The sequence below is a fragment of the Notothenia rossii genome (assembly GCF_949606895.1).
Source record: "Notothenia rossii genome assembly, chromosome: 6".
Classification (NCBI taxonomy): domain Eukaryota; kingdom Metazoa; phylum Chordata; class Actinopteri; order Perciformes; family Nototheniidae; genus Notothenia; species Notothenia rossii.
Window position 1 is genome coordinate 51,233,405 of NC_136909.1, and position 22,798 is coordinate 51,256,202.

At 40.5% G+C, this 22,798-nt stretch overlaps 1 protein-coding gene and 2 long non-coding RNA genes across 4 annotated transcripts; 1 reads left to right on the forward strand and 2 right to left on the reverse strand.

Moving 5' to 3' along the window:
* Positions 1-1,027: 1,027 nt before the first annotated feature.
* Positions 1,028-5,791, reverse strand: LOC307044405. The gene is made up of 3 exons (XR_013809635.1): positions 3,131-5,791; positions 2,922-3,001; positions 1,028-2,810 (listed from the first exon to the last, which is right to left on the reverse strand). It is a non-coding gene; the product is annotated as an uncharacterized lncRNA (long non-coding RNA).
* A 7,835-nt stretch (positions 5,792-13,626) lies between these two features.
* Positions 13,627-17,396, forward strand: LOC307042152. Of its 2 annotated transcripts, XR_013809016.1 has the most exons (7): positions 13,627-14,130; positions 14,211-14,325; positions 14,509-14,604; positions 15,112-15,223; positions 15,386-15,553; positions 15,691-15,836; positions 17,195-17,396. It is a non-coding gene; the product is annotated as an uncharacterized lncRNA (long non-coding RNA). The 2 variants fall into 2 exon arrangements; XR_013809015.1 differs by having other exon boundaries at positions 13,627-14,325.
* A 778-nt stretch (positions 17,397-18,174) lies between these two features.
* Positions 18,175-22,442, reverse strand: LOC307042474 (uncharacterized protein). The gene is made up of 7 exons (XM_079686351.1): positions 22,238-22,442; positions 21,359-21,492; positions 21,101-21,248; positions 19,593-19,736; positions 19,167-19,271; positions 18,567-18,764; positions 18,175-18,429 (listed from the first exon to the last, which is right to left on the reverse strand). Exons 1-6 carry the CDS (start codon positions 22,342-22,344, stop codon positions 18,638-18,640), a joined length of 765 nt encoding a protein of 254 aa, XP_079542477.1. The 5' UTR covers positions 22,345-22,442; the 3' UTR covers positions 18,175-18,429; positions 18,567-18,637.
* Positions 22,443-22,798: the final 356 nt, after the last annotated feature.

Sequence of the window (22,798 nt, forward strand, 5' to 3'; positions counted from 1 at the left end):
GCATACTTTAAAACAATAAGGCATCTTTGAGTAAACGTTGGGTATCATTAAGTATCTCGAGGCTGGGGGCAGCATGTCCTCTTTTTTGGAAATCAAAATATGGTCACCCTACGTTAACATTAACTTAACGTTGTAAGAAAGCAAAACTAATCTTCGAGAAATCTTTTACTCTCAGACTGGGTGTAATTGTGTAGCGTTGCTTACCTCCAGAAGGACTGTTAGCTGTTTCCCAGTAGAGAATACAGAGAGCTGTCAGAGCGGTTCCTCTCAGAAGAGCAGCATTGGGCGGAGTAACAGAAACGGCTCTCAACCGCTCTCAACTGATCTTCACCATGGATGTATAATAAGAACGATCACTTTGCTCAGCGCTACTGCTTGTTACAACTTTCTTTTTCCGTACTCGCCATAAACTGTTATTATGGCTCAGGTTAATCTAGCCCCCTTCCGACGTGAGCGTGGTTCTTGGTTCTTGCCGGGCAGCCAATTGGGGTCAGCTAAGAACCGGTTTTCGGTGTTTAGAGCCGCTCCACTGCGGCTGAAATCGGAAGAACCAGAGCTAAATCAGGCTGTAGCCCGGAACTGGCTCTGGACTCAGAACCAGAGAATAACCAGTTAAGCACCAGAAAAGCACAAGAATGGTTCTTGAACCGGTTTGGTTTATTGGCAGTTTGCAAACCACTTAAGAGTACTGGAGTGTGAAACAAAAGCTATAGAGCTCCTGCGGATGATGTCACATATGCTGGTCACGTGACGAGAAACGAAGGGGGCAGCCATTTTGGCAGTAATCGCGTCAGTAAATTCATTGGCAGGCACTGGCAGACTGTCGAGGATGGTGGATAACTGCTGTGCACCAGGTTGCACAAATAGGCGTGGGAAGAAGAAAGGTGTATCTTATTATCGCATTCCAAAAGACGCGGAGAGGAGGGAAAAGTGGATCGCAGCGATTAAAAGAGCCAGGAGCCGTCTGAACAAGACTGAAAGATGGGACCCCCCAGCCGTTTGCTTTCGCTTATGCAGTGATCACTTCATATCAGGTGGGTGAAGGAATACAGTACAATGCTACAAAAAGTTTTCAAAAAGCAAAAATACAAACTAGTTTCAGACGCACTGCAGTAGCTATCCAAGCTAATAAACAAACATGCTAACGTGACACTGCCGTAGCTAGACAAGCTAATAAACAAACAATGCTAACGTGACACTGCCTATCAAACTGGAATAATTTAATACTTACCCTTGCAGTGATGATGCCGAAGTTTTTGGATGTAAGACTCCACAGTTGAATGTTGTTTACGAAGCCGGACTGACACCATTTGTAAGCCTCCAAGCTTTTGTAAGCTCTGAGGGAGTCTCCTGAGTACACTGATGGAAAGCTTACAAGATAGCTGTGGATGTCCGCGTAGCGCAAGTCGGGTACATCGTCTTCAGAGCAGGAGGTTATGCTCTTGAAAAGCACACCGGGTGCATTATATGGGTCGCTTATATTTAATCTTTCTAATTTTGTACTATAAAGCCGAATTTCACTTGAATTAAAATGAGATGTATACTCGCACGGTAGGAAAACGCTGGCGCCGGTCGTCATGTTTACTGCCAAAATGGTGGCTGATAACCAAAAGTCACGTGACCGCAGGAGCTCTATAGGCTCTGTGCACAAGATTGCGTCTATCAACTTCCGGCGGCTGGGTGTGCGGCCGAGTACTTCCGGTTTGAGTACAGAGTTTTGACAGCTTGACAGTTTGACAGTTTGTTATGACACACCGAGAGCAAGAATGAGCGGATTTCGGGGTAAAGAAAAGCGATTGGCCTTCCAGAGTGTAAGAAAGTCGGCACTACATTTCTGTGTGCCCCTTTGTACAAATTCGTCCCGTTATCAGAATCAGAATACCTTTATTAGTCCCACAGAGGGGAAATTTGCAGCGTTACAGCAGGAAAGAGCCACAGACAGCTTAGTGTTGAATATCTTACATCCGTTAAAAAGTACTAAGTTATAATATAATAAACAATATGCTAAAAAAGTACTAAGTTATAATATAATAAACAATATGCTAAAAAAAAGATAAAGTTACATCATTTTCAAAAATACAGATCAAAAACAAATCAAATCTACAAATCAAATCCTGAAGCAGTTCTTAGGATTTAGCAGCCCGGTATATATTACAGTTATTAAAGATGGCATATATATATAAAGTATATATTGCACATAAAGCACATATTGCACATAGTTTGACGGTATTTAACAGCAGCAAGTTACACAATGTTATAATCGGGAGATAAGTTTCCATTCATTTCGGCAAGCCTGGGCAACAACGATTAAAAGATTTCTTGCTCCCAAACCAATTGTGTATTTCATTACAAAAAGCAGTTATACCATACTATGTTTAGGTACTAATGAATTATATCCTCAAAACAAACGCACACATAAATAACAAAGTAAAATACATAATTTAATAAATCCACAATATGATAACATTTTACAGATTAATTTAATAAACTTTTACAAAACATAGGTTGATGTTATATCGGGGGGATAAATACATATTTAAACATTTCAATTAGTCTCTGCATATTTAAGTAATGCTAGTTTATATAACAGATGAACAGATGTACAATATCCAGAAAGTAGATACAAAAAATATATATAATGTGTGCATTTCCAACATATCCTCTGAAAGAGCGTTAGTTATTGAGTTGAGTAGTGAGCCATTCGTTTTTTTCGTGGTGCGATGTCTGCTGAGAAGTCCTTGTATGCCTCGCTGACTTTGAGGACATCTGGGTCTGGCAGCTCCCCCCGCACGGCCTTGTAACGTGTACTCCTTTGAACATGTTTATTTGATAATTAGGACTTTAAGAACAATTTTACACTCAGACAACAATCACAAAGTTGTAGCAGGCTACATACAATTACTTAGGACAATATATATTACCTTACACCGTCAGCAACTGTAACCTGCTTTGGCTTAGTGGAAATGAACACCATGTCACTCACTCTGCCTGGTTTCACACCCTATTAATTACACAAAATAATTGTCAAATGAATTGAAAAGGTCGTTGATGCAACATACTAAATCAGCTCTTGGCACAAAGGAAATACTCATTAAACCGTGGATTGGTTGTGAAAACATACTGTAATTACCATGGTTCTTGGCTTGTGCCATCGCTGCTCTGTTTCAGTGCAGCTGAGGACAGGGGGTACAGCAGCCAGGTTGAGTGTGGAGTAGTGTGCAGTCTGGAACAGCAGTGCAACATTGTGGTTGCAGAGTGCTGTTCCAGCTACACAGGAACACTTTGCCACTGCAATCTCCACAGGTGAACAGTTCTTAAAACGAAATGTCAGTCATTTTACATTTAGGACACTGCTTCAATACAACACAGACAAATTAGAAAGCTGAGAGCAGGCTGATCAGGCAAGTAATAGGTGTGGGAAAAGGCTAAACCATGTCAGGTTGTCAGTCAATCAATCAATCAATGTTTATTTATATAGCCCAATATCACAAATGTTACATTTGTCTCAGTGGACTTCACAGTTTGTACAGAATATCAGTATGACAATACGACACCCTCTGTCCTTAGACCCTCACATCGTACAAGGAAAAACTTCCAGAGAGAACCCAAAGTTTAAAGGGAAAAATGGGAGAAAGCTCAGGGAGAGCAACAGAGGAGGGATCCCTCTCCCAGGACGGACAGACGTGCAATAGATGCCGTGTGTAAATTGAAAAGATAATACATTTGCAACATAGGTAGTCCAAATGTTTGGAAATGCATGTGTGTATAATAGGAAGATGAATCCACGAGGATATCCATCCAGGACTTATGATCCAGGACCACAGCCACGACTCAAGATCCAGGACTCGCGATCCATGACACAGGACCACAGGATCATCCATGACTCCGGATCCCGGCGTATATAGACACCAAAAAGAAAGACATTTGGGGAAGCTGGGTTAATCGGAACATGAGAGTACACAGGTATAGACAGAGAAGGAAGAAGTAAGATGTCCCCCGACAAACTAAGCCTATATCAGCAAAACTAGGGGCTGAATCTAATCAGCCCTAACTATAAGCTTTATCAAAAAGGAAGGTCTTAAGCGCACTCTTAAAAACGGATAGGGTGCAGTGTTTCCCCTAGGTTTACTGCCTTGGCAGGGTGCTGCTCGAAAACAAATGTCGGGGCGCCCACATTTTTGTTATCCTCTGGAGCAGAGAGGAGCTGTGAATTATTGTTATCGATATCGTACAGTAACAAATGTATTTGGACATTAAAAAGTAATACAGTACAGTGTTACACTATACTGTATTACTTTAATTTAAACTGTATTCCCTTCTTATCATGTTGTCTACACTTCGTCCTTTCATTGATACATTTAAATCACCTGACTACAGCATATAACATACCTGCTGCAACCCTGTGCTGCTGCTGCTTCTCTCTGCCTCATCCTCTATTGCTGGAGGCAGCTCCACCTCATCTGATCTCTGATATGAAAGCAATCGTGTTATGATCATATTGAGCTATTGGTGTTAGTGTAACATTAAACAAGCAGTCTACTTGTCATACATTGCTGACGATACATTTTAAGTGGCAATTTGTTGAGTCACTGCCGCTAAATGCCGGTAGCATCAAGCTAGCAAGTCCTGCATTAGCCTCACATCAACAGGTGTAGACAGAACATCCAATTATCCTGAGCTAATTTACTGAATAAACCAACTCACATCTCAATACTGTAGTTCAAAACCGGGTTACCTGCTCCATCTGTGAGCTATTTTTAGAATGCGCACGCTACGTTCGTTGTCGCGTTCGCGCGCGTCCACCTGGGCAGGCTGTGTGTGTCCTTCTCCCGTGACGATAACGGCTTGCGGTTAAAAAATAATAATAAACGAATTTGAAACTTGGGGGGTGTTAGAAATTAAAATCAATGTTTTGATGGTATAATGTAGCTTAAACATACCGTCAGTTCAAACGCTCTTTTATACTGAAAAACCAGAAATTCTTGTGCACAAGCAGTTAAGCTTTTATTCTGAAAATCCTTCATCTACGGTTAGCATGTAGCATGTGGCTAATATACGATTTCCTAAAGAGGTGAACTGAGGAGCGAAATGACTTGGTGTGGTGAAAACCGAAACCTACTGATTTAACACTACAACGATAGATGTCGAGATACTACCATGTTGAATATTAAATGAAAGTACAGTTTATTTGAATACATTATTGTTTACAGACGAGAGTAGCATGTGACAACATCCGGAATGACCGGCAACCAAACGAGCCGAGAAGTATTGTTTAGAGTATTGATTACAGCGTTTAGAATGTGTTAAATGAAAAGTGATGAAAGAGAATATGAGGAGAAACGGCGTGTTAAGCATATATTGAATGTGAAAAGAACCTATCCTCTGTTTAAATGCAATAACGGACATTGGAGACGAGGTGAGCCGGCTGGCGGGGAGGAGCCAGCAGAGGATATATATAGCAGCGCCGGAGGAGAGATCCGCTGTCTTCTTCTTGCTCAGGAGAACCGGTGTTACAGTATAAGTTGAGTCATGACAACTGGCGACATTCTATTATTTGCGTCATAGGAATCCGGGGCGTGTACATTGAGGACCCATTGTTGACTTACCAGGAAAGAAACATCGTTTGTCGTTTACGTTCATCTTTTGCTATATCTGCCTCCATAGGATCACTTTGATGCACATTCAGTACTCGTATGTGAGGTTGTGGGGCAGAGGCCGATATCGTGACGCTTACAGGGAGGTATCGAACATTTCAAAGTAGGTGACTGTGTGGATGCCTGTTCAAAACATTGCAAACTTCAATAAATCATTTAAATTATATATTTGTGTCCGACTTTCATTTTTTCATCGTTCTTAATGTGATGTATAGTAGCTTTGATAGCTGTCCATACCTTCAGACAGCCTAAAAGTAAAACACAAGTTGTTTATTCACAGCCTGAACGCTCATCGAGAGGACTGGATCAGTCATGACAACTTGTGATCAGCTCCGATTAAATTGTGATATCAATTCTGTAGCTAACCTCCAGGGATCACGTTTATTTTATGAAATACCTGTATCCCTCTCATCACAACACGACTCTACACTGTGCAGGAAAAACAATTACATACATGAAAATAATCTTGATGCATGGGAATTAAACACACAAACTAACAGATAAATCATCAGAAGAAGGCAGAGAGGAAGTAAATAACAAAAGGAACACGGAAGGCAGACAGAATTGCTTAGACACGGGTGTCACATGAAATTTAAAGGTTCTGGAAAGTTCCTTATACAGATTCCTCATGAGATTTTTCTATCTCATGAAGTCCCTAAGTGACACACACTGAACAGTCTGGGGTCATGGTCCTTGTCATTTGCTTTTGTCTTCCCTTAACAACATGTCCAAGATGTCCATGTGTCAGGCTAAAACATGTGACAGAACTAGCTAGATTTGGAAAGGTTTTTTGTTGCTAAAGTTAATATTCAAGCCATTTAAGAATAAAAATGCTTACATGACATGTCATTTGTTAAACATTAAGCTGTCTTCGGCTCTTTTCTGCTGTAACAAATGTAAATTTCCCCTCTGTGGGACGAATAAAGGTATTCTGATTCTGATTACATTTAACCTGTTGTGGAAACATTTCTTGATGAAATTGATATGAAACAAATGCCATAAATATTGCTGTGACACATGGTGTCACATCGGGACTTTAACCCTAAACATTCACAGTAAACCCGGAGTGACATATATGCACAATTAGAAATATGAGTATGGCCTGGTCAGTTAATTTAGCTGATTCAATTATATTTAGTTAACATATGCTTTATTCTTCAATTCATAGTATGTTCAAACAAATGCAAACCAAAACATCATCCTTGTTAATTAAGTTATAAATAAGAGTTACTTTACCATTAAAGCCCAGATATTTGACACTAGGGGGGGTTACTTGTCAGAAATGTGTCTATTTAGTCTAAATTGACGTTCCCCTTAATTTCCCCAAAAGTAGAAATGGGTCCGGGTTCTTATGGGTTAAAGGTATAGGCTTAAAGGCATAATAGAACTACCGTATTATATGTATTCAACGTTTGCCCCGCTGGACTTATTTTTCTGTGGTTTACCGTTACTGTGACATATCAATATAGCCACGGAAGATAGTTTGTGTGTTTAATTCCCATGCATCAAGGTTATTTTCATGTATGTAATTGTTTTTCCTGCACAGTGTAGAGTCTTGTTGTGATGAGAGGGATACAGGTATTTCATAAAATAAACGTGATCCCTGGAGGTTAGCTACAGAATTGATATCACAATTTAATCGGAGCTGATCACAAGTTGTCATGACTGATCCAGTCATCTCGATGAGCGTTCAGGCTGTGAATAAACAACTTGTGTTTTACTTTTAGGCTGTCTGAAGGTATGGACAGCTATCAAAGCTACTATACATCACATTAAGAACGATGAACAAATGAAAGTCGGACACAAATATATAATTTAAATGATTTATTGAAGTTTGCAATGTTTTGAACAGGCATCCACACAGTCACCTACTTTGAAATGTTCGATACCTCCCTGTAAGCGTCACGATATCGGCCTCTGCCCCACAACCTCACATACGAGTACTGAATGTGCAGCAAATGGATCTTAGGAAGGCAGATATAGCAAAAGATGAACGTAAACGACAAACGATGTTTCTTTCCTGGTAAGTCAACAATGGGTCCTCAATGTACACGCCCCGGATTCCGATGACGAAAATAATAGAATGTCGCCAGTTGTCATGACTCAACTTATACTGTAACACCGGATCACAGCTGTTTGTCTGACGGAACAATATTCTGTCTGTAACACTACCGCGCCTTTTTTAATTAAAGTATCCCATTTGAATCTTTTCAGAGACTCCATTTAGTCTCATTTTAAAGCTTCTCTCCTGGACGCGAGAATAAAGAACATATTTAACAGGGGGACACAAACGGGCAGACAGCAGAGCTCGTGCCAATAAAGCAGATTTGTTTGACTTTTTTACACTTTGTTGTTCTCCTCCTTTCCTCCGCTCTTGTCTCTGATTGTGAGCGCGAGTGTGTGCATTCGTGTGTGTGTGTGTGTGTGTGTGAGCCCCGCCCTTCAGAAACAGAGCGGAGGGAGAATGTGAATACGCAAAGCAGTGTACACTGAAACATGAACACATTGGATAAATAACATGGCGTTTAGTTTATTTAATAAAAGAGCACATGTTCAATGGGAAAAGTGACCGTAGATAGATGACTTCAGTTGAAATTTGGTGCTATATATATATTTTTTTTAAAGAAAAAACAAAATAAAAACAGCTTGAATTTCAGGCAGGGCGCGGGGCTCCGTTGGCAGGGCGCAGCGCCCCGCCAAGACAATGGTAGGGGAAACACTGGGGTGTCTGCCGCCCGAACACAAACTGGAAGCTGATTCCACAGAAGTGGAGCTTGATAAGAAAAGGCTTTGGCTCCCATTTTACTTTTAGAGACTCTAGGAACAACCAACAACCCTGCATTCTTGGAACGCAATGCCCTAGTAGGACAGTAGGGTATAATGAGTTCTTTAAGGTAAGATGGCGCCTGCCCATTAAGGGCTTTGTAGGCGAGAAGAAGAATTTAAATTCTAAAAATTCTATCTATTCTAAATTCTATCCTGTGTCCTATAGGGAGCCAGTGTAAGGCAGCCAGAACAGGAGTAATGTGGTCCCTTTTCCTAACTCTGGTTAGTACACGAGCTGCAGCATTTTGAATCAACTGAAGCGACTTGACTGACTTCTTTGTACACCCTGATAATAGGGAGTTACAATAATCCAGCCTTGACGTAACAAATGCATGGACTAGTTTCTCTGCATCATTTTGAGGCAAGATTTGCCTGATTTTTGCAATGTTACGTAGATGGAAGTAGGCGGTCCTTGAAATTGATTTTATGTGGGTGTTAAAGGATAAATCCTGATCAAATATAACACCAAGATTCCTTACAGTCTCACTGGAGGCCAAATTAATGCCATCCATAGTTAGTATATCTTTAGATAATTTGTTTCGTAGATTCTTCGGGCCAAGTACAATAACTTCAGTTTTGGTCGTGTTTAACATCAACATATTTAAGGTCATCCACGTTTTAGAGTCCTTGAGGCAGTCTTGAATTTTATTTAGATGATTAATTTCATCAGGCTTGATTGATAAATATAGTTGAATATCATCCGCATAACAATGAAAGTTTACAGAATGATTCCTTATAATATTGCCTAACGGAAGCATATATAGTGTGAACAAAATAGGTCCAAGCACTGAGTGGGCGGACGGCCCGGGGGCAAGGCAGAGTTAAAAAAAGGGGAATTCGGGCGGACGGCCCGGGGGCAAGGCAGAGTTCAAAAAAGGGAATTCGGGCGGACGGCCCGGGGGCAAGGCAGAGTCCATGGAGGGAATCTCGGGCGGACGGCCAGGGGGCAAGGTAGAGTCCGAGGAGGGGTGAAGACCAGACAGCTCCGGAGGCCGGTCAGGAGCCGGTGTCCCCCATGGAAGAGGACACAGGGCCGGCAGGACCCCCGGCAGAAGAGCAGTCGGCGGAATCCCCAACGCGACAGGACATGGAGTTGGCAGGACCCCCAGCGGAAGAGTAGTCGGAATATGACTCCTGGACAGGAGCAGGAACTGGGGCAGAAGCATGGGTTGACTGCAGACGGAACCCACCGAGGCGTATGGTGCCAGGTTGGGAATTGGGAGGCTGGGAGCTAGCATGCCTGGGGCTAGCAGGCCGGGAATCACACACAGGGAGGATCTTTGAAATCCAGCCAGGTGAGAACTTCACCATACCTGGTTTCTCTCTAGCCATCTGGCGCGCCTCCGACAACACAGCCTCCCGCTGCTGAACTCCGGGTGCTCTCTTCCATCTATCCGAGCAGTTAGCCAAAGAAAAGGAAAAATGTAATAATTCCAGCTCGAACGGATCTGCTGGGCCCATTTCTTGGTTGGTTCGTACTGTCACGGTTTGTGAAACAAGCAGGATCCAAATGCAGATATAAACTGAAAATTCCTTTATTTCAAGGCTATGATATATATATATATATATATATATATATATATATATATATATATATATATATATATATATATATATATATATATATACAATGAGAAAACAGAACACTCACCGCAGAACTAGTCATGGAACAAGACGAACCGACCAAGACAGACAGAAAACCCAGAACTTAAATACACACAAGACTAATCACACAAGAAGACACAGGTGAGGAGGGAGGAGAAAACACAGGGGCCCAGGTGAACATAATCAGACAATTAGACACACCAGGGAAACTAATGACAAGAGGAAAACACAGGGGAAAGGACCAGACAAAAACACCCAAACCTACAAAACTATAAACGTGACATAACATGGGAATAGTGACATTGTCTGAGGCTATTAGAATGTCATTTGTAACTTTAACCAGAGCTGTCTCTGTGATATGTTGTGTTCTAAAGCCAGACTGAAAATCTTCAAATAAATCATAGTCACATCACATACACAGAAGTTCTGCTGTTTGGAATACTTTAATTTAAGGACATTCAAACAGATACGCTTGTAGCCTGTCTCAGCACTCTCAATGTATTATCTTATATTATAACTACATAAAATAGTGTTAGTAGAACGTTGAACAGCTTAACATAGATGTAGGGTACAAAACCAGCACTTACCTAACACTGGCCAATACAAATAATTGGACCCTACATGCAGTGTTGCCAACTTGGCAACTTTGTCGTTAAATTTGGCGGCTTTCCAAACCCTCCGGCTACTTATTTTTGTCAAAAGCGACTAACGACTAATCTAACAACTTATAATGGTTTTATTAAGGACTTTTCTGGTGTTTGGAGACTCACTTATTGTTCAGCAGTTAACGAGCCACAGGTGCTGCCCTCCCATAGTACTCACATGCGCTAGTTGCCTCCCGCAGCTCAGCTGCAGTCAGAGCAGAGAGGAGACACCCTCCCGCGTCGAGACTGTAAATGAATTGCGCATGCGCCAAGCCATCCTGGTTTTGAGTGGGATTTAAATGTAAAATGTAAATGTTTCTTCACTGTCACACTATAATAAATAACTGCCTTTGCTTTGCATTGACTCACAGAGCCTCAGTCACTTAATCACCTCGTCCACTGTGTGTGTGTCTCTCTGTGACAAGCTAAACATTCACGTAGGTCATCATGTCACAGTCTAAACTGTAATCACAAAAGTACAGAAAGGAGTGGGAATCAAACCGTGAGTTTAAAGGATGGTTGAAGCCATTTATTGGAGATGACACATGGGCATACTGCCTTTATTGTAAGGGAGATTTCTAATAAAAACTATTAAAACTATTTTCTACTTTTTCTAATAGAGACATTTCTGATCTACTGTCGTCCGGATTTACTCTGGTTTCAAGTTTTGATCCTCCTTGAAAGGGGTGGAACGTTTTTTTACCGCCATTACAAGATATGCAAATTAGGCAATGACGTCATTTAGGGACTTCTGGCGACTTTTCGGACAGCCAATAGAGCTCCTGCGGTCACGTGACTTTTGGTTATCAGCCACCATTTTGGCAGTAAACATGACGACCGGCGCCAGCGTTTTCCTACCGTGCGAGTATACATCTCATTTTAATTCAAGTGAAATTCGGCTTTATAGTACAAAATTAGAAAGATTAAATATAAGCAACCCATATAATGCACCCGGTGTGCTTTTCAAGAGCATAACCTCCTGCTCTGAAGACGATGTACCCGACTTGCGCTACGCGGACATCCACAGCTATCTTGTAAGCTTTCCATCAGTGTACTCAGGAGACTCCCTCAGAGCTTACAAAAGCTTGGAGGCTTACAAATGGTGTCAGTCCGGCTTCGTAAACAACATTCAACTGTGGAGTCTTACATCCAAAAACTTCGGCATCATCACTGCAAGGGTAAGTATTAAATTATTCCAGTTTGATAGGCAGTGTCACGTTAGCATTGTTTGTTTATTAGCTTGTCTAGCTACGGCAGTGTCACGTTAGCATGTTTGTTTATTAGCTTGGATAGCTACTGCAGTGCGTCTGAAACTAGTTTGTATTTTTGAACGTACTCAACCAAAGTGGCTGGCGTTTTTAACCTTTATTTATCTATTTTTGAATTTCATATATAGGTTAATCACTCCCAAAGGCTTAATGAAAGTCAACTAAAGCCATGGGTGGTGGTCAGGAACGACGGTGTTGTGCTGGGAGCCCACTGCAACTGCACAGCGGGACTCGGGGAGAGCTGCTCTCCCCGAGTCCCGAGGAATATTTTCAACACGGGTTTGTTTACCACTAGCTTGCTACAAGCTAACTGGCTAGGCTGCACCAGAGCCACACTTGTTGAGTTAAAAAGGGACATCACAGAGTCCGTTAGCTATAATAACTGGGTGCTAGATTCTACTTCGGTAAAAATTAAACTGACCAGAAACTTTTTGTAGCATTGTACTGTATTCCTTCACCCACCTGATATGAAGTGATCACTGCATAAGCGAAAGCAAACGGCCGGGGGTTCCCATCTTTCAGTCTTGTTCAGACGGCTCCTGGCTCTTTTAATCGCTGCGATCCACTTTTCCCTCCTCTCCGCGTCTTTTGGAATGCGATAATAAGATACACCTTTCTTCTTCCCACGCCTATTTGTGCAACCTGGTGCACAGCAGTTATCCACCATCCTCGACAGTCTGCCAGTGCCTGCCAATGAATTTACTGACGCGATTACTGCCAAAATGGCTGCCCCCTTCGTTTCTCGTCACGTGACCAGCATATGTGACATCATCCGCAGGAGCTCTATAGCTACTTTCCCTACTATGTATGGAATGCCATTTAAGCCAAAATTAAATAAATAAATAAATACATCAATAATTAAATAAATACATATATATATAAATATGCCTATGAAATAAATTATGAAATAAATAAATGAGGCAATAAATATGTATACATGTACATTTAAATACACATTTATTTATTTCATGGGACTTTTATTTCATAATGAGACATTTATTTCAAGAGACTTTTATTTCATAATGACACATTTATTTATTTCAAGAGACTTGTATATCATAATGACACATTTATTTATTTCAAGAGAATCGTATTTCATAATGACATATTTATTTATTTCAGATGACTTGTATTTCATAATGACGCATTTATTTATTTCAGGTGACTTGTATTTCATGATGAGACATTTCCATTCCTTATATGCAAATGAACGGGGCGTGGTTAGCTCACAGATCCAGAGACCCAGACCAAAGCAACAGTACCACAACACTGACACTAACTCGTTCTTATCTGGTCCGCCCAATGCTGCTCTTCTGAGAGCAACCGCTCTGACAGCTCTCTATAGTCTCTACTGGGAAACAGCTAAAAGTCCTTCTGGAGGTAAGCAATGCAACACAATTACACCCAGTCTGAGAGTAAAATATTTCTCAAAGGTTCGTTTTGCTTTCTTACAACGTTAAGTTAATGTTAACGTAACCTTAAGTTTGCTAGGAGGCTATTGTTACGAGCTAGCTGTCTTAGCTAACAACAGTTAGCAGCTAACGTTTTCTGCAGTTTGTCTTGTTCTGAAAAACGTGATGTAGTTATTTAAGGGTATGTTAAATTAACGTTATTTTACTAGTTGAAAGAGTTAAGTTGTGTTTAAAATCGTCAATGTAATGCACGTTAGAGGTTTTTAGTTTGACATGAAGTTAGCTAACGTTAGCTAACTCTACCAGGTTAGCATATTAAGCTGTACTTTCTGTGGCAGCTAGCTTAATACAAAGAGGGGTTTTGTGCTTCATTGCAAACTTTTCTTTGTTAATCTACCTGAAACTCTAGGGACAGTTTGTTTCTACTCAACTATACAGACCATTGTTGAGGAGATGCAAAACATACTGTACATGAGTTGGGTCCAACATATACCTTGAGTCATGTTACTTTGCTGCTAAAAATGAAACATCATTATCAGATGAGGACATCACCAAAGTGTGTGAGTCTGTCAGGGGATTTGATCTGTTCTCTGCATGTCGTACACACTGCTCTGGTATTACTTATCTTGTAAAATGTAAGTCTCGCTCTTGTCATCGTTCAGGCTTTGCATTTGAACTCCTATGACTTGAAGGGAATGCCTTCCTGACATCCAGGAAAAAGGTGAGATTCTAATACATTTGAATGCCAAAAGCAAGTTATTGTTTTAACTTTTTAAATATGATTGTTTTGGGGCATTTCAGTTTTATTGGACAGAGGCAGTAGAGATCTACTGGAAACAGTGGAGAGGGAGGAGATGATATGCAGCAAAAGGCCCAGCCGGATGGTTGCTGCTCCGTGTGGAACGTGTTCTATCAGGTAAAGCACTTTGGTAGGCCTACCCAGTTATTTATGGTATTGAGTTTGAATTTAGCATTTGGAATGTCATTTCCAACAGTGCATTATAAAGACTGAAAGATGTAAAGCTTGACATGATTTCGTCTTTTACTTAAGAGGATGTTTGTCCTCCTGTGTTGTCTTATTTCCTTATCTTTCTTTCAGGTGTAACATCTACCAATGGTACATGACAGAGACCTCCTCCGCCTCTTTGCTGTCTTACTAGTCAAACCTTCTGATCAGGTCCTTTCCTAAATAGTGGTAAGTTTTACAGTTCAGTGTACGTTAATTTAGCAACTTAATACTTTACCGCTGTTGAATAAACCCTATATTGCTAGTCATTTTATTAAAACTACGATTTTAAGCTTTTTGATTCCAATTACAATAAGTTATAATTGTAAAACATATCTTAACATCCATCAGCAATCAATACAACAAATCATCCAACACTAAATAGAAGAAATCTGGACCTATTTCTTTTTATACAGCAGCATGTTTTGGGACTGCTCATTGATGTCATCAAGAGCCATTGAGTCTACCTTTTTGTAGTCGGCCTCTCAGAATGTTTATCATTTCTTTGTCTCTTAACATTCCTATAATTTTTTTTTTTTTTATTGTTGACATTGTTTTGTTCTTTATTTTTGTTGTGAGAATCACTTTGCAATTATTGTGTAAGTGCTATATAAGTAGTTATACTAATATTATTGTTGTTACCATCATTACTATTATTAATAAGGTCTTCTTTGTTTTCTTTATTTATCGCTGCAGAAAGGATCATGCCAGCCCACATCAAACACCTGATCAAGAGCTTGTGAACCTCACTGCTGCGGACACCTGTGTGATATTCCACTCTGACTGGAACCCTCAAAATGACCTGCAGGTACGATATATATATCTGCTCTGTCTGTCCTAAAGATAGTTCAATAGGGCTACAACAACAACAGTCTTTCCGTTTATTCCCTCGGTTCTTTAAGTGTATATTTTCCCATTTAATGCTTAAAAACGTTGCTCTTTTGACCCCTCTTTTAATTTTTTATTTCAGGCTCAAGCTTGGTTTCATCGTTTTGGCCAGTCTAAGGCGGTGAAGGTGTACCGTCTGATCACTAGAAACTATGAGAGGGAAAAGCTGGATAAAGCTAGTCTGAAGCTCGGGCTGGACCGTGCCGTCCTGCAGAGCACAAGTGGGAACAAAGAAGGCAACAACAACGGGGTGAGAAAAAAAAAATCGGTCATATTTCTAGATGCCAAGTCATTTTTGGGTCAGTCGCTGTTGCAGTACGCTTAGTTTAATTTCAAAAAGAGTTTTCTAAATCCACTTGTGTAAATGTCTCTCTGTGTCGCCTTTAGCCGGTCCAGCAGTTCTCCAAGAAGGAGATCGAGGACCTCCTGAGGAAAGGAGCCTACGCCGCCATCATGGACGAGAACGACGAAGGCAATCACTTCTGCTAGGAGGACATCGACCAGATCCTGCAGCGAAGAGCCACCATCACCAGGTATGTTCTTAGCAGCACTAGCCACTTGCGCTTTGTGAGATACCAAGTACTTGGTTATTTGAAATGTAATATTGATGATGTAATAATTAAAACTAGGGATGGGTACCGAGCCCCAGTATTAACGGGGCCCGGGGCTGAATTATTAAAGACCGTGGTACCGTTAACGTCCAACGTTATCGATCTTTTTATCGGTACTGGAGACATTTAAAAAATAGATGTCATATGTATTATATCTACACAAACATTATATCGCAGTCTTACTGTCGCCAACTCCGTTTCTAATATACAAAAAGACTACGAAGTGCGTCTATGATTTATTTTCGATCTTTCCAATCCAGACGAGAGATCTCTCTCCCCTGTCGGTGTGCGAGGGGGTGGGGCAGTTTACACACAGAACCTGCTACATGCACGCAACACACACACACACACACACACACACACACACACACACACACACACACACACACACACACACACACAGAGACACACACACACACACACACACACACACACACACACACACACACACACACACACACACACACACACACACACACACACACACACACACGTGTGCGCACTCAAACACATGGCGGAGAGAACTAAGCGCCCCGAGGGTAGTTATGTTACCCGTCTTAAGCATGGATGTATAATAAGAACTGGATACAGCTTGGGAGGCGGGGTCTCGTTCTTTCCTATGAGAGCTGCTCATTGGCGCATGAAGTCAAAATGGCCCAACTTTTGAGAGAGCGAAACGTCACAGATTACCCAGCATGCCTGGCTGTCAGAGCAGAAGAACCCGTTTGTGCGCTCACAGAGCATGCGCTCCTTAAGCCCCGCCCCCCCGAGCACACACTCTCGGCTCACTAGATGGAGAGAGAATAAATCTAGATTCGGCTTTTATTGCATTTTACAACTTTAAGGACTTAATGATTCTAGGGCTATACAATAGTTCATACTGGGTAGTTTATTTAGTTTCAAAAAAATTATCCACCGATTTACAGACGTCTCTTTCCCAATGTTAGTCAAGGGGAAAAAGTATTTCTGGGCCGGTGGACGTCACAGACTGATAAGGAAATTGTAGTACCTCCATTTGGACACAACAAATATTTTCCTCAGTCCGGCGCACTTCCTGGGGGCTTGGTCTTGAGGTGGAAAATGCTCGTTGCCAAAAGTGCAATAAGAGTTTAGCATGTATGTATGTATGTATGTATGTTAACTCAATGATACAAACATGGGTTAATGATTAGAGGTAACTGAGTTATTTATTTAGTTAAAGTTACAGCTATTCTGTTTGCAGTTCTATCATCACATAATTTAATACGATTTGTTAAAACATTGTTGTTTCTTATTTTCAGTTTGCTTCAAGCAGTGGCTGTACGAGAAAGACGTGGAGGACCAAGAAATGCTGGCCAGATTGGCAAAGACCGGAAGATACATAACAGAGAAGATAATGGATATTAACAAGAAAAATAATGTTTATAATTTCTTTGTTGCTGTTTACATTTTGAATTATATTTGTTATTTTTAAATCAAACGCATCTATTTTAGATGATATATTTATTTAGATATAAGTTTTTTTTGTAATATTATTGTATTAGGTATAATTTATTAAATAAAAATACTGTTATGAACACTATACAATGTCTTTATTTTGATAGTTACCAGAGTACATTGTATATTTAATACTAACATAAGCTGGTGATAGATAAATGCTGGTCTGCTGGTCTACCAGCAGACACATATTTATAAAGAAAGAAACAGAAGGGAGGAAATGATGATAGCTAGACTCAGAATAAATCACACAGCATTGAATGGTACGCTGCATGTCATGGGGAAAAGTGACAGTGACAAGTGTAGGAACTGTGGAGTTAAAGAAAATGTGGAACATCTATAAAGCTGAAAGAGAAAAACTAAAGGATAACGTTTTAGAGGCAGAGAGGGAATGGAGTGTGGTTGGTATTTTGGGAACAAAAGGTTTGCTGCTAAAGATCTGTACAACAAAAGATCTATAGGACTGAAGGATTAATGGTCATCCACCTTTATGATTTCCCTTCAACGTCACCACACAACCATCTCTCTGTTCCCTGCTCTCGGCTTCCTTCCATCGTGTCGCTCTTCAATCCTTCATTTTCATATCCTTCAGTATGTGCATGCAAGTGTGCTTTTGCATGTAAAAGAAGGAGTAGAGAGGAATACACAGCTAAAGGAATGAGAGCAGCTCCAACAGTAACATGCTGCATCAGAATTTATTATTATTTACATTTTATTGCACAACATGTACTTTTACTGCTGATACTTAAAGTACATTTTTGTTGATAGTATGGTTATGGTTTTAAGTACTTCTTCCACCACTGCTGAAATCGTGCGAAGAAAATGTTGCCTGACCTAAGGTTCTGGGTTCAACATAACTGAGGGTTTGAACAGTTTCAAGATAAACTGCCAATGCCTGACTGAAAGGAACATGGGGGTTTGGTAGGGCCACAAGATCTTGTTCACTCAATGGGCGCAGGAGCTGGATCTCAGGAACAAAGACATTAGATGCACAGGGGGTATGTGGTCCTTCCCAGTCCACACCATAATCCTCACCAACCTGACATACGAAAGGAATAAAGCCGTTCAGAATGTGTAATCAATTACAATGTGGGTCATTTTGCATGTATTTTAAATAAATAATTGAGCCAGGGAATAAGATGGCATACATTACATCATCTAAAAAACGTTGTTTACCTGTGAGAAATCTTGTCCCTCTCTGTTGTTTAGTAACCACAACTGTAAAGGTGAACGGTGGCTTGCAGTCCTCAGCCCATGGTGATTCCAGGCCTCCTTGAAACACTGAAGATGATGCTGAATATGTGGCATGAAGCACCTGTGTAGTGCATACAGGTCAATCTCTTGGTCAGGATTGAGTAATCCTTGGGCCTCCAGCTGGATGAATATTGTGTAGAACAGATCAAGAACATTTTCATACACATCTCTCCAAAAGCGCTCAATTCTGTAAAAGAAAGAATGAAATACAGCCTTTATATTGTATTTTTGGCAGGTCACATTATTCAACAGTTAGCAGGATGGAAAAGTTGTACAAGGTTCTACTAGTAATGGCTGATTGACACTTATGTTCAGACTGGAGTGTGAACACAATGATGAGCGAAGTGAGAGCTGGATTTTAGGTAGTGACCAATGAACTTGTTATGAACTGCCAGTAAAACGCCCCGCTATCACCCCCTGCCCCGCCTGAATGTAAGTATTGTTTTGTGAGGGTGGACAGACATGCTTATTCTCTCGGTTTCATTGTACTTTAATCATTTATATTTTTTAAATCCTCCATACCTTTGGTTATGAACACTCCGTCCAGTAATATGAGAGCTCCTGTTCTCCCCTTGTGTTTGGACCATGAAATGAGCAACCCTAACATTCTCACCCCCCTTGTCAGATCTGTAAGGGGAAAAAAGTACATTTATCTGAAGATGACTATCCAACATAATTGTACCTTCAAAAGAAAGGTCTTCTCTCGGAAAGCCTTCTTCAGGGTCTAAGCATACCCTGAAGAAGGCTGTTTGTGCCGTTCTGCGTGGGTTGTAACCCAGCTCTGTTTTAAGATTACCGAAGAGCACCTTCATTATACTTGTTTGAAATTCCGAACACTCATTTTCTTTTTGATAATTGTACCTGTGTTACAAATGCTATTAAAATACATTTTAGTCAAATAAGTCTCATTGTACTTCATTTATTAGAAATTTGTAGGACATTACATACCGAATTCGAGATGGCACGCCATATTGGCCAACAGCAGACAAGAAGCCTTCAAGAACAGTTGTAGCTCTGTTGTTGGTGGCACTACTTAAGTACACAATTAGCCTTGAGAATCCATCAATGCCACCATGAACAACAATCCTCCATCTGTGTGAAATATAACAGGATTCATTGGTTATTGAATTGGGGCCTCATGTCCAAATCACAGTTGATAAAGGCACATCTTGTTCATTAAGCTATGTTAGGAATAGGGTTGGAGGGGTATGGTTGTGGCAGGTTGGGTGATAACGTTGGATATTACAATAGCAACATGTCCTGCAATATCACAAAACATTATTGCCATTGCAATATCCAACATTATCGTACATTGCATGTTAACCTTCTTTAAGTTAAAAAAAGTTGTACATAAATAAGCAAATTCAATGGCTTGATTTACTTTACCAAGGCAAGCAGATTTGTCAGCTGGGTGAACAACATTTATATTTTAAAGTACCTTTTTCCAACATCTAACCTCTCATCTCTACTAAAGATGGAATCACACAAGGTGCTAAAATGTTGGTTTCCGGTAGGCTAATCTCCGTAAAAGGACTTTGCCAATGGGTCCTGAGATTGTTAGTAGGCTAAAACTGATTTGACCACCTCAGGTGCTAATACAGTGCCCTAACAGAGTAAATATGAAGAGGAAACATGTGATTTCATGTGAACATGTGAACATATGATTTCATGGTACTGTTTGGAATTGAGACATATTCTGGATCATGTTCATACCTTTGAAAATGCTTATAAATAATTTTGTATGTCAAAGCTTACACACACTTGTTAAAATACATCATGGATGTCCCAACTAAGGGTCAGTGTGGGTGCATTTCAACCAAGCAGAGAAACACCCGATTCCAGTGCACCAACTAGTTGTGAGTTCATGTGTCACTGCTTTGTTGGAACACATTCACACCAACCCTTTGCGGATAAAATTGGACACCACTGACATTATGGTACTATCAGAAGAGCTCATATTTAGCTAGGATGTATGTGGTAGAGGGCTTGCCCCCATGCAAGGACTGTACCTTTAGTAGCATCTAATTGTGTTTTTGTTTGAAATTCAAACTCAATTATTATCTAATGAGTAGACAAGGAGTTAAATTCATATCCTCAACTAACTAACATACAGAACCCTCATTGTTATATTTTGTATTAAAAAAGGATAAAGGCATCTTTAAGTATTAATGACCTGGCCGTATATCTTTTAATGTTACTTTTTCCTCAGCCTTCAAATTGGTCTCACACTCAATACTTCCAAGGGTGCAATGTCTGTAGATAGGCCTACTTATTTCAGCAATCACACCTTCACCTCTGTTTTCTCACATGATGTTACTATTTAGTGATTTCAGGTGGTGTGGTACAGGCTTGGAACAAAGAACTGCAGGACTGCAGCACTTGAGGACAGGAGTTCAAGAGCAGTGGCCTACTAGATTATGATGGACACAGCTCAAAAAGCAGCAGGAAAAACTGACCTGATCAGCTTGTGATTACCGTCTATATGCCATAGACTATTTGGTGCAGGAACATTGTACTGACGACGCCTTTTAGTCTGGAGGGTTAACCTTCGCATCAAGATTGCTCCTGGATCCACTCTCTGCATTGACGCCCTTACTCGATGCCCTGATTGAAAAAGGAGATTTATTTGTTTATTCAAATTGGCGACTGGCTAAACCCACGTCATTTGGAATTGGGTTGAACATTGAGGTTAAACAAAAACTGTTAATTTTTACTTTGAATGTGTATGCCTCTGGACCGTAGATGTCCCAGCATCATTTTATATCCAGCATTCGGATTAGTGCGCTGAATCTCCATCACCAAGGCATCTACATCGTCATCGTTAATTGAAGAGTATAGGTCTGATTTTCTACAGTAGAAAAACATAAAACATATATATGTGTAATGTCACTTCAATTATATATTTATTACATAAGCGACAGCAACGTTAGTTAGGTGTAACAGTTAGCATGAACACAACTCCAGTTATCTTAACATTAATTTATACAGTGGCTGCAACTTCACGTGTATCAGGAAACATCTCTGACTTTAGTCATTTTTGATGAATAAACAAAAACTGCAATTTCACGATACAAACAGATTTCGGTGTAACAATAGTCATATCTGACAGAGCAGCTGTTAATAATAACTGACCTAACTTGTGTGCAACGTCAACATAAACGTTTTGGCTAACGTTGACGAACATCCACCAGTCTAACATATATACTCCATTTCAACCATCTCTTCGTATCATATTGCTACACAATACTAAATAATTGTTTGTCAATCATGTTTTAATTTTGTTAACTGTATTATACACGTTTTTGCCCACCAGTGTCGTCCATAGAAATAAAATAGGAGTAGAACGGACATTCCCATTCAAATCAACGTAGCAGGATAATGGATTTATTATATTTTAAGATAATGCAGGATGGTCAGAGCGGCGGCCATTTGTATGTGTACCGTTGCCATAGTGACAGTTGTAGCGGGCTGACCATATAAATAGAATATGAGTATAGTAGTATACTCGTATTCTATTTCTATGGGCTCGTTATTTGTATGACGTTAGCTAGATAGAGCAATAATTTGATTTTACGTTAGCTCAAGTAATTCACCTTAGGCCTTCTTCGACCGATCTCCTCTGAATTGTGCGGGATGACACACCAAACAGATCCGCGATTTCTCGGGTTGATAGACCGGACAGCACATAGGTAGCGAGCATATCGCATGGAATATCCAGAGGCGGGCGTCCTGCACCTGTGCTTGAACCAACTTCTTGGACATCTTCCACACGAACACGGTGCTCAATCAGTGTCAAAGTATTTAGAACTTCGTCATCCGTGTCGATATCTCGAAGAGCGCTTATCCGCCCGAGTACTTCGATAAAGTCTTCAATATGGGCCAACACAGTATCTGTTGGTAAACCGTGTTGATCAATTTGATCTGCTAAGGATAGCATAGCATCTTGGAGCCCACCGACGTCTTCCATGTTGTCTGCCCCGCCTTATTTTCATTTAGTAGTTATTATATAGTTTATAAAAAATGTTTTAAGTCCTTCTCCTCCATTTTCTTCCTCTTCTCGGTCAGTCAGTGTTGTGGTGCTGTTGCTTTGGTCTGGGTCTCTGGATCTGTGAGCTAACCACGCCCCGTTCATTTGCATATAAGGAATGGAAATG